Here is a 13,148-nt window from a genome sequence, read left to right as displayed (position 1 = left end):
AGAGGCAGCGCATGAAGCAATTTGGGTGAAGGAGTTCATCACCGACCTAGGAGTCATACCCAATGCGTCGGGGCCGATCAAACTCTTCTGTGACAACACTGGAGCTATTTCCCTTGCCAAAGAGCCCAGGTTTCACAAGAAGACCAGGCACATCAAGCGTCGCTTCAACTCCATCCGTGAAAATGTTCAAGATGGAGACATAGATATTTGCAAAGTACATACGGATCTGAATGTCACAGATCCGTTGACTAAACCTCTTTCGCGAGCAAAACATGATCAACACCAGACCTCTATGGGTGTTCGATTCATCACAATGTAACTAGACTATTGACTCTAGTGCAAGTGGGAGACTGTTGAAAATATGCCCTAGAGGCAATAATAAAGGGATTATTATTATATTTCCTTGTTCATGATAATTGTCTTTATTCATGCTATAATTGTATTATCCAGAAATCGTAATACACGTGTGAATACATAGACCATAATATGTCCCTAGTAAGCCTCTAGTTGACTAGCTCGTTGATCAACAGATAGTCGTGGTTTCCTGACTATGGACATTAGATGTCGTTGATAACGGGATCACATCATTAGGAGAATGATGTGATGGACAAGACCCAATCCTAAGCATAGCACAAGATCGTGTAGTTCGTTTTGCTAGAGCTTTTCCAATGTCAAGTATCTTTTCCTTAGACCATGAGATCGTGTAACTCCCGGATACCGTAGGAGTGCTTGGGTGTACCAAACGTCACAACGTAACTGGGTGACTATAAAGGTGCACTACAGGTATCTCCGAAAGTGTTTGTTGGGTTGACACGGATCGAGACCGGGATTTGTCACTCCGTATTACGGAGAGGTATCACTGGGCCCACTCGGTAGTGCATCATCATAATGAGCTCAAAGTGACCAAGTGTCTGGTCACGGGATCATGCATTATGGTACGAGTAAAGTGACTTGCCGGTAACGAGACTGAACGAGGTATTGGGATACCGGCGATCGAGTCTCGGGCAAGTAACATACCGTCTGACAAAGGGAATAGTATACGGGGTTGCTTGAATTCTCGACATCATGGTTCATCCGATGAGATCATCGAGGAGTATGTGGGAGCCAACATGGGTATCCAGATCCCGCTGTTGGTTATTGACCAGAGAGCCGTCTCGGTCATGTCTGCGTGTCTCCCGAACCCGTAGGGTCTACACACTTAAGGTTCGGTGACGCTAGGGTTGTATGAATATGAGTATGCAGCAAACCGAATGTTGTTCGGAGTCCCGGATGAGATCCCGGACGTCACGAGGAGTTCCGGAATGGTCCGGAGGTAAAGAATTATATATAGGAAGTGCTGTTTCGGCCATCGGGAAAGTTTCAGGGTCATCCGGTATTGTACCGGGACCACCGGAAGGGTCCCGGGGGTCCACCGGGTGGGGCCACCTATCCCGGAGGGCTCCGTGGGCTTAAGTGGGAGGGGAACCAGCCCCTAGTGGGCTGGTGCACCCCCCCCCCTTTGGGACTCCCCTGCGCCTAGGGTTGAAAACCCTAGGGGGGAGGCGCACCACTTGCCTTTGGGGGTACTCCAACCCCCCTGGCCGCCGCCCCCCTTGGGAGATTGCATCTCCCAGGGCCGGTCCCCCCCCCCCTGGGGGCCTATATAAAGGAGGGCAAGGGGGAGGGCATCCACACCCTGTGTCTTGGTGCCTCCCTCCCCTGCTACACCTCGTCCTCCTCCCGCAGCCGCTTGGCGAAGCCCTGCCGGAGTTCTGCTGCATCCACCACCACGCCGTTGTGCTGCTGGATCATCATCAACCTCTCCTTCCCCCTTGCTGGATCAAGAAGGAGGAGACGTCATCCGCTCCATACGTGTGTTGAACGCGGAGGTGCTGTCCGTTCGGCACTTGGTCATCGGTGATTTGAATCACGGCGAGTACGACTCCATCATCACCGTTCTCTTGAACGCTTCCGCATGCGGTCTACAAGTGGTATGTAGATGCAATCTCTCTCCCATGACTCGTTGCTTAGATGAACTCATAGATGGATCTTGGTGAAACCGTAGGAAAAATTTTATTTTCTGCAACGTTCCCCAACAAAAATATGCATTCAACAGCTCATAGTTCCAAGCTCCGTTCTGATTTAGCAAATCCGAAACGAATGGATTGCGGCACCTTCCCTGTGGGGAGATCGGTTTATAAGAATAAGGTCTCGGAATCTAGTTATCCCTCCAAACTCGTATACTCCTGCCATTCCCCACTCTCCAAACTAGTCCCTTCTTCAAAAGATCCAGGCCATAACTGATAGCTTGCCATGACGACGACGTGTTACCCGTGAAAACAGTATCATCCAGCCTGCCCAGCAGATAATACCTCGCTTTCAAGACTTGAGCACACAAGCTATCGGGTTTTGTTATAAGTCTCCACGCCTGGCGTGCTAGCAAAGCTTGATTAAACATCTGAAAGTCACGGAACCCCACTCCTCCCTTCGCCTTAGGTTGCATCAATAAATCCCATCTTTGCCAATGCACTCTTCTTTTGCCTTCCGCCGAACCCCAGTAGAAGTTTCCAACCATACGAGTTAGATCATCACACACTAAGAAAGGCACTTTGAACACTCCCATTATGTATGTAGGCAGCGCCTGAGCTACTGACTTGATCAACACCTCACGTCCCGGTTGGGCCAACTGACCATCCCCCCACTGCATCAGTCATTTTGTCAGCCTAGTCTGCAGGTTCTGGAAGCGTCCTTTCGACATCCTCCCCTCCGGTGTCGGCAGCCCCAGGTACTTGTCCTCAAAGAACTGGCTAGTAACCAATAACGCTGCTCTAACCTCATCCTGGACTATTCCTGGGCATGCATCCCCAAAGAGTATGGAGCACTTATCATAATTAAGGCTCTCTCCTGTAGCTGCACCGTATACGTCCAAGATTGCTTTAACCTTCTCCGCCTGGATTTTAGAAGCCTCAAAAAACAAAAGTGTATCATCCGCGAATAGTAAGTGTGATATACCCGGGGCACCTTTACACACTTTCACTGGAGTAATATCTCCCAACTCCACATTTTTTCTCAGGATAGCTGAAAGTCCATCTGCCACAAACAAAAATAAGAATGGCGATAAGGGGTCTCCTTGCCGAAGCCCACGCGATGGCGCAAACGAATCCAAAAGAGTTCCATTGAAATTCACCGAGTATCTCACCGACGTGACACAAGCCATAATCCAGTCAACCCATCGCTGAGAGAAACCCAACTTTTGCATCACTCGCCTCCAAAAGACCCAATCAACCCTATCATAAGCCTTAGACAGATCCAGCTTATACGCGCAAAAGCTCTTTGTCGGATCCTTCTCCTGTTTGATGTAGTGGATGCACTCGAAGGCCACAAGTGCATTATCCGTGATCAATCTACCTGCAATAAAAGCACTTTGTTCCGGTGAAATAAGATCGTCCAAGAGGGGCCTCAACCTGTTAACCAAACACTTTGAGATAACCTTATATATAACGTTACAAAGGCTTATAGGTCTGTAGTCCGAAATCTTGGTCGGGTTCGAGATTTTAGGTATGAGCACAATGGATGTAGAATTGACCCCCTCCGGCATAACTCCTGTGTGGAAAAAATCCTTCACTACCGCCAAAACCCCCTCCTTGAGCGTGCTCCAATTGCGCTGGAAGAACCTGGCCGGGAGGCCATCCGGACCCGGCGCCTTGAGCGGGCCAATTTGAAACAATGCATCCGATATCTCCTTATCAGAGAAAGCCTTGCACAACTTGATATTATCTGCAGCCGACACCCTGGATCCCAATAAATCCAAAACCGGTGAGGCATCAAGGGAAGTGTCAGCCGAAAAAATATTGTGAAAATAATCATTTGCTAACATCTCCATGGTAGCGAGATCAGAGTGGACAACTCCAATACTATCAGTAAGCTCTCGTATTTTATTTTTCCTTGCCCTCCAAACAGCTTTACTCTGAAAATATTTGGTATTTCTATCGCCTTCTTTCAGCCAAGTTATTCTAGATCTCTGAAGCCACAACATTTCTTCTTGATAAAGTAGCTCGTTCATCTTATCCGTAACCCTTCTTATCTCCTGTCTATCCGCATTCATATGCATAAGTTCATCCAATTGGGACCGAGACTTCGCCAGCTCCCGTGTTACATTACCAAACTTTCTGCTCCACTTCCCCAAGGTTGCCATTGTTTTTGATAGGGCATCTCGGAGTTGTGCCAAATTCTCAACATTGCCTATCTCCTCCCACGCCTCCTTAATGACGTCGGGGAGCGCCTCATCCCTCTCCCAGAAAAGCTCATACCGTCTCTGCTTCACTCTCGACGGTCCTCGGTCAGATGTCGTTTCTATCATCACCTCCACATGATCAGAGCACGGCGATGGCACATGGAATACCGTCGTGAAGGCAAACAAGTTTCTCCAATCATTCGTGGCCACAGCTCTGTCCAGACGGACTTGTACATTACCTGCCCCTCCTCTCTTGTTATCGTATGTGAAAGGAATCCCCACAAAGCCCAAATCAACAAGACCACAGGTCTCCAAAGTATCCCGAAAGGCAATCATCTGTGGCTCGGCCTTGGGAACAGAAGACATATGTTCATAGCTCCACATTGCCTCATTAAAATCGCCCACCACAAGCCACGGAGCGTCATTCATGTTCTTCAACCGCTGCAGCTTCTCCTGCATTAGATGGCGGTTCTCACTCTAGGTTCACCATACACACACGTTATCCTTCATTGGGTTGCTCCCTCCGCGACACACACAAGGGCGTCAATATATCATTCCTCTTTATCTACTATTTCCACTTCATACGCCTCATGTCGGAACAAAGCTAGCCCACCACTCATCCCATTACTATCGACACCCGTAAAACCCTTCAGCCCAATCCGACCACGGATCCTCCTCATCTTATCCGCCTTCTGCCTCGTCTCACACAAAAATACCATGTTTGGGGAATGCGAATGTGAGATTGTCGCCAGCTCACGAACTGTCCGGGTATTCCCCCCTCCCTGACAGTTCCAACTTATGACATTCATTGGCCCCGGCGGCCCTCCGTCCCGGAGGCCACCTCGGACGCCACATCCAACTCCATATTTTCACCATCAGCCCCTTGCTTCCTCCTCTTGACGATTGGCACTTTCCCAGGTGTAGTAGCAGAACCCCCGTCTACCCCCTCCGTCGCAGTGCCTCCCTCTAGTAACAGAACTGTGCTAGAGACCCTACCAGCTAGGTTTGGAACCGGCTGTCCACGAACACTAACTGTCCATCACTGTTAATAAGGCGCTTGCGGACTGAACGGATATCCTCCTCCATCCCAACATACTCCTGATTTTCCCTTCCAGCGCATCCTGCCTCCGGGGACACACCAACCCCCCCCCCCCACGGCCCCCGCTATGCATTGCAGCTCTTCCTCGATTTCCTACTCCTCCTCTGCCTCCAGATCCTCCCCCAAACCCCCCTCCAGCTGCACCTCTTCCCCTACCTCCCGCACCACCAGCTCCACCACCCCCTGCAGCCCCCATAGGCTGTTCGTTACTCCAATGTAGCCAGTCCCCCCAATCACACTCCGGCGGGTCGTGAACTCCATCTCCACATTCTTCTACCACATGACCCATGCACCCACAAAAGAAGCAAAAATCCGGTAGCTTCTCATAACTCACCGGGTATCATTTGTATTCCTTTAGTGTAATCGGAACAAATCTCACCAAGGGCTTATGAACGTCCACAAAAACCCTAACCCTCAAAAAGCTCGAAGGGTTAATCCTCCCTTCATTGACATCAACAGTAAAGGGTGGCTTGCCCACCTTCTTAGCAACCTTCTCCGCCAATTCCTTCTTCCTCGTTAGCCCATCCGGCAAACCTTTTATTCTAGCCCATAATGGATACATATCAAGGGCAAATTCTGCAACGTTTGTAAAACCATCATACTCAACAATGACAACCGGATCTCTCCTGAATTGCCATGGTCCTCCTTCCATAACCCGCTTCCAATCCCCCAAGCAATGACACTAGGCTAGGAACAAATTAGGCCCTTTGATATTGAAGGTGACTCCTTCGGCACACGACCATGTGTTCCTCAATGAGTTTAGCACCGCCGCATGGCTAAACGGCCGCATAGTATGAACCCTAAACAAGCATAACCATCTCACCTCCTTGATTAGTTCATCCACTTCACCCGATAAATCCAAGTCTTCCTCCTCTTCTCCATGCAACTTCAGACCTTCAAACGCATCTTCCAGGGCCGGATCATGGCCAAGATTGTCCCAATCCTCTTCGTCCTCTTGGCGAGGTATCGCCTCTTCTTCCTCCCTCCCCACATCATCGACTTCACCCAGGATCGTATTGTTGGTCGCCGGTATATCCCCACGGCTTCTTTCTACCTCTCCCTTCCCATCTACAAACCCTAGCCCTGTCCGAACTTCCTTCGATCCCCCCTCATCCTCCGTCAAAACCGGTTCCGCCATGGTGGTAGGCGGTCGTGCGGGTGATCCCTAGGCCTCACGATCGCCAAGAAGAGACCAGGCAATCGGCGGTAGGGTTTAGTGGTGGACTCCGGCGTCGTCGCCAGAGGAACGGGTGGACTCTAGGAAACCCTAGAGGAATATTACCGTCGACAACTGCTCTACTCCTACCTCAGCACCGCCGGAGCGAGCGCCGGAAAGCAGCAGCAATCGACGCCCATCATTCATCACGCAACAAACGAAACGAAGACGGCCTCATTTGGCTACGAGGCCGAATCTCGAACAAATATTATACTCCCTCCGTCCCAAAATAAATGTCTTGAGCTTAGCATAAATTTGTACTGGAGCTAGTACAAAGTTGAGACACTTATTTTGAGATGGAGGGAGTATTTAGGAACGGAGGGAGTAAGAGTTAGCAATCCATAAGAAAAAACTGAACATCAAACTGAAAAAAAGGGAATCTTGGAAATTTTAGAAACTTTGAAAAGAAAATTTGAGAGGGAAGGAATTTTCAAATTAGAAGACAAACTATCGGGAAAACCCCTAGCCCTAGAATCATTGCCAACTACATAAAATAGTATAACATATCAGCTAGATAGGCAATATTCTAAAGTTCGGAAAAAACTACTCAGAAATTCCCAAGAAATAATGAACAATGAAAAATAGAAGAAATAAATACATCAATTATAAAACATCAAGAAAATTGGAAATATTCAAACATAAAGATTTGAAAATTTTGGAAGTAGTAGACAAATTATTGGAATATCCCCCAAAATAATATATTTCTTCTATTTTTCAAATAATGTAGAAATTTTTTGGAAGTAGTAGACGACAAATTATTGGAAATCCTGAAAAATAGTATATTTCTTCTATTTTTCAAATAATGTAGACAAATTTTGGAAGTAGTAGACAAATTATTGGAAAGTCCCCAAAAATATTATATTTCTTCTATTTTTCAAATAATGTAGACAAATTTTGGAAGTAGTAGACAAATTATTGGAAAGTCCCCAAAAATATTATATTTCTTCTATTTTTCAAATAATGTAGACAAATTTTGAAAGTAGTAGACAAATTATTGGAAAGTCCCTAAAAATATTATATTTCTTCTATTTTTCAAATAATGTAGACAAATTTTGGAAGTAGTAGACAAATTATTGGAAAGTCCCCAAAAATATTATATTTCTTCTATTTTTCAATAATGTAGACAAATTTTGGAAGTAGTAGACAAATTATTGGAAAGTCCCCAAAAATATTATATTTCTTCTATTTTTCAAATAATGTAGACACATTTTGGAAGTAGTAGACAAATTATTGGAAAGTCCCTAAAAATATTATATTTCTTCTATTTTTCAAATAATGTAGACAAATTTTGGAAGTAGTAGACAAATTATTGGAAAGTCCCCAAAAATATTATATTTTTCTATTTTTCAAATAATGTAGACAAATTTTGGAAGTAGAAGACAAATTATTGGAAAGTCCCCAAAAATATTATATTTCTTCTATTTTTCAAATAATGTAGACAAATTTTGGAAGTAGTGGACAAGTTATTGGAAAGTCCCCAAAAAAAATTATATTTCTTCTATTTTTCAAATAATGTAGACAAATTTTGGAAGTAGTAGACAAATTATTGGAAAGTCCCCAAAAATATTATATTTCTTCTATTTTTCAAATAATGTAGACAAATTTTGGAAGTAGTAGACAAATTATTGGAAAGTCCCCAAAAATATTATATTTCTTCTATTTTTCAAATAATGTAGACAAATTTTGGAAGTAGTAGACAAATTATTGGAAAGTCCCCAAAAACAATATATCAAGCAAAAAAAGTAGTTTAGTAAGATTCTTGAAATAATATTTTTTTTAAATAATGTAGCAGCTAGTCCTTAATGTCAGGCTCCTAGTTTGAAAAGCATAATCATGAATCAAGTCCGACGATCAAATCGTCTACGGATCTCCAGCAAGATACCAATGTAAAATAGTTCAACTGAATCACCTGTAACAACATAACTGAAATCGAAACACATAACATCCATGTTACCGTAACACAAATTCCATGTTACACGGCCAGAATGAACAGAAGCATCCCTTCAGGAAGTGGGATCAGCTACCAACTAGCCCTAGCAAGTTCGCGCAAGGTAGTTACACAGATCGACTATGAAAACCATGTACTTGGCAAATGCACATGCATACAGTACTTGTTCCAATGTTAGTATCGAAGGATTTATCAAGCGCTCTAGTTCACGGCCTGAGCTTCCGCCACAGCCATGGGATCTGCTTCATCCGTTTCCCCGTTCTTTTCTGCGGCTATTTTCTCCCTGTGAAGCCTTTCCGCTTCTTTCATTGCTGCATTCTGCTCTGTCTGAAGGCGCTTCATTTCCTCTTCTTGCTGCTGCCTCTCGAACCAAGTATCCGCATCCGCCCAAACTGAACACAGACATTTACTTAGTGAGCAATCAATGTAGACAAAGTTGTCATGAAGCCAAACCTTCGAATTAGCATATATCCGCCTTTTTACTAACTATGAAACAGAAAGACAGAAAGGGATCATAATCTACATAATGTAAGAATCAACCACATAATCAGACTTGCATTCAGCAGTTGTATCTGACGAAAGAAAATCCTACAAGAATCATGTGTTCAAAACAGAGCCTAAGATTACACAATACATAAAAAATTCTGACACGAAAGAACAAACTCAGCTTGAGTACAATTAACACAGCAGTATAATTTGTCTGTTCATATTGTGAATACCATGTCTACAAGAGAAGCAATTTCATGCAGTGTGAACAACTGTGACTCCTAGATGAAGGGCTTCCTTATAATTTCTTCCTGATAGACATTAGACTGCAGTCTATCATTACACAGGAATCGTTAAGTTCAACCTTCGTTCTCTGTAATCTGCTAGCCATGATATGTTGCCTGGAACCCCAGAAAAGGTAGAAGTTGTGCTCAACAGGACGCTGTGCCATGAAACCACAGCCCCAGAGCATGTTGGCATGAGTGTAGAGAACAAAAGAGATGGGGACGAAGAAAGATTGGTTTCCGTTTTTGCTTTATTCCTCTGGCCAAGGCTCTATACATAGGGAGACTGATGGGGACATCCCTAATGACGCGTGATGATACACAAGTACACAACCAACTCAAGTAGGACCAATTACAACGGCTCATGGAATGGATTTTTCATGTACCAGATCTAGTGAGCCAGACATCAAGCAAAAAAAAAGACATCAAGCAAAAAATGGACAATCAACGGGTAAGGAGCAATTTTTGCAATGACGGGTGGATTGATCAGAGCTGCAAGGAGAGACTCGGTTATGATGCGTAAGAGCTTCCGGCAAACCAAATACAGGTGAATCTTATCCTACTTGACTCACCACCTAATCTTCATGAGAATTGAGTACTACTTGATGCTTTCACACTTGATTTGAGAAGAAACTAGTTGAGCTAGAATTGGGAGATGCCCTCCACCTTAGTTCTTGCATTTCCTTCTGTTTGTAAGAATCGAAGAGCGTCTCTTCGAGTGGACTCAAGAGATCCATCAAGTGTTTTGTTTGTTGAGTTTGTGTCTGTTGTTGATATTTTATTCATCAAGCAACACAAGTTATCATTTCCTAATGCAAAGATCGGGCCTAATACGGAAACCTCCCATATCAGAGACGCAAAAAAAAAGTTCCTAACAATCAAGATTCTATCTTGCTTTCCAATGAAACTAATTTAAAGGAAAACAATAGGCTGGCACAAGGCTTTTCTCTAAGTGGCTTAGGCACCCCACCACACTGTCCTGTCACCCGCAGGCACATGGCTCCTCAACTTGTAGCAATGCCTCCACATTACAGCCATGTATCAACTTTTTTCATTGCTAAAAACTAACATATGGAATAATTCCAACAACCACTAAAACCAGTTAAGGAGCCTTGCTAATTAATGAGACACTAAGAGGGGCAAAATATTTACCAGTAGTTTGGTACACTTGTAATCAACCAAGGTCACTTGTTTTGAATATGAAGAATATAGTTTGTCCTGGAGAGGCAATAGCTGACAACCAAATCTAGGTGACTAAATAGAGTGCAATACTACCCAAGGCTGAGGAGCTAGCTGGTATGCCAGAAAATTATTCTATAAAATTTTGAAATCGCAGGAATGCCAACTGCATGATCTGCAAACACTCCTTGTACATTAGTACTGCCGTCTTATGTGCTCCTCTCACGAGTAAATCAAAACTGGTATCCTAAGATAAACGGCAAAAATTGCAAATGTTTGACTTATCCATAACCATATGCTCATCTATTCCCTCTATCCGTATAGAACGCAGGCCCACTCTGCAGCATCAACTTTTCTGATACTTTTCATATCTACCGGAAAGTGTTCCCGAGAACTATGATAATATGAACATATTTCTCATGAAAAATATATGATACTATTTTCACCTGACCAATATAAAAACTTTATTATTACGAGTAAAAGGATGTCATGTCTTTCCAAACAGGGGTAGTAAAGATAAAAACTCTCAACTCCGAAAGTTTTCTCATCAATATCTTCCTAATTATATACAGCTCCAGATGGACTGAGAACCTAGAACTCAGTCATACTTTTATAACACTTAGCTCTTTGCTACTGCAATGCCAACCACTACAACTAAATCAAATAATAGTATTAGTGTGATAACATCGTAAATTTAAAATTGAAATTTTAGACGATTCGGTTTCAACTAAAGCAGGCATCGGTTAATATTTTAAATATGGGAGCATCCATAGTGAATAATACTAGATTGAGATGTTTGGATCTGGGCTAACTTTATAAGTGAAGAATGCACATGAGATTAGCAGAGGACCTGAAATTCTTATTGCTGACTACTAGAACTGAACCAGATGGACACATTTGGACTACTCAGATTATAGTTGAAATTCTGAACATTGTTCTTACCAAACCAAGCAAGAGCTAACATTTTTCCAATACAAAAAGATCTAACTAGAAACCTATTTCCGGCCACACTAGAATTACGAAACTGCTCCACACACGATGCTTCTGCCCGATCTATGCACGATGTGAAAATCCAGCGGCCGGTACCCTGCTCAGTCACGCGCATGTCCGGCTGGATTTATGTGTCGTGGGTGAATCGTCTGAATTCTGTCATGCGCATAGCACTGCTGCTAGAATTAATCCAAACCCCATGACACAGAACTACCGAAGACCCACAACTTGTTGGTCAGCACAAGAACTTAATGTACATGGACAATTCATTTTTCTACCAATTTGAACTGGAGAGAATCCTTATAATGAAAACATAAAGACAAACCACAATACAAAAGCATATTACACTGACATCAACATCATATCAGATCATTAGTCCATAGTCTAATTGCAAGTCCTTAAAATTCCTCGCCCTTAATCTTCCAACTTCATGCCAGGTAAGAAAAACATCTGGCAGCCCTAACCCTAGTGTCAAGCAAGCAGGCAGGCAAGCACGAAAGCAGGGCGTAACTGAATGAACAGAGGAGAGAAAGCACGGGGCGCCTGACGTACCTGGCTGCGCGGCCCATCCCTGCTCCCCTCCCTTGATTTTCTCGGGGAAGGCGTAGTTGACGGTGAGGACGCGGCCGAAGAGCTCGGCGCCGTCCATGTTGTCCATGGCGGCGGCGGCGTCCTCGCGCTCGAGGAACGTGACGAAGCCGAAGGAGCGGTGCTTCTGCGTGGCCTGGTCGAGCGGCGTCTTGACGTCCTTGACCTCCCCGAACGGCACGAACGCCGCGTGCAGGATCTTCTCGTCCACCTCCTCCGCCAGCCCACCTGCGCCGACGAAAACCAGGGAATGGAGCTCGGCTTAGTTCTCCATCGCACGGGAGTTCAGCCGGGGAACAAGAGTAGACTAGGCCCTTCCGTGGCCGGGGAAGCAGCCAGGAGAACCCCCAGAAGGTGTGCATCTCGCTGACGAATTTCGTCGAACAGGTGGCGAGCGAGTGGGCGGGCGGGCGAAGACAACGGCAGGGGAGAAGAGGATAGTGAGGGAGGACGGTGCTACCGCGTACCTACGTAGAGGGTGTTCTTCTGCACCGGCTGGTTCATGGCGGCGGCGGCGGCGGCGGCGGTGAAGCGGCGGGGTCGGTAGAAGCCGGGGATGGCTCGCGGGAGGAAACAGCGACAAGGCTACGGAAGCACCGAAGCAGGGTTTTTTTTTCGCTCACATGGAAACAGTGGGGCTTTGAGGGAGGTGCGTTTGGTTTCAGTCCCGTGGGTTAGCCCAACTCCAACGCTCCCGAATGGTCCGCCGTTTAATGGGAAGGGCATGTCCAATGCATAAGCGCTTAGTTAGATTTTAAAGAATTAAAATAAGGGAAACGCTTGTACTCGGTGCGCCGGCCGAAACTTCGGCCGGTCGCGCCGCTCGCTCGCACAGCCGCACCTTTTTCCTTTTTTCCCCTTTCTCCACACTGGCCCTACGCACCGTCCCCCTCTGTGCCTTATCTTCTTCCCAGTGAGCTCCACCACTCATTTTACCCCCTCCGTGCCTTATCTTCTTCCTCCTAGTGAGCTCCACCACTCATTTACCCCATCTCCACGAACACATCCTCCTGTACTCATGTAATCCCCTTCCCCCGCTAATCACCAAGACAACAAAATCGGGCGCTCTGGTGGCTAGAAATCGCACCAGTCTGAAGGGAGGGCCACGAGGGTACTGCTACGGGAGTCAGGGGCGAGCGACGACC

At 45.4% G+C, this 13,148-nt stretch overlaps 1 protein-coding gene across 1 annotated transcript; it reads right to left on the bottom strand.

The window, feature by feature from the left end:
- Nucleotides 1-8,433: 8,433 nt before the first annotated feature.
- Nucleotides 8,434-12,712, bottom strand: LOC123139276 (peptidyl-prolyl cis-trans isomerase E). The gene is made up of 3 exons (XM_044559072.1): nucleotides 12,471-12,712; nucleotides 11,968-12,231; nucleotides 8,434-8,868 (listed from the first exon to the last, which is right to left on the bottom strand). Exons 1-3 carry the CDS (start codon nucleotides 12,505-12,507, stop codon nucleotides 8,678-8,680), a joined length of 492 nt encoding a protein of 163 aa, XP_044415007.1. The 5' UTR covers nucleotides 12,508-12,712; the 3' UTR covers nucleotides 8,434-8,677.
- Between the last annotated feature and the right edge of the window lie 436 nt (nucleotides 12,713-13,148).

Source organism: Triticum aestivum, chromosome 6B (genome assembly GCF_018294505.1).
Source record: "Triticum aestivum cultivar Chinese Spring chromosome 6B, IWGSC CS RefSeq v2.1, whole genome shotgun sequence".
Lineage (NCBI taxonomy): Eukaryota > Viridiplantae > Streptophyta > Magnoliopsida > Poales > Poaceae > Triticum > Triticum aestivum.
The sequence above is the reverse complement of the archived record's forward strand: the minus strand, read 5'-3'. Positions and strand labels throughout refer to the sequence as shown.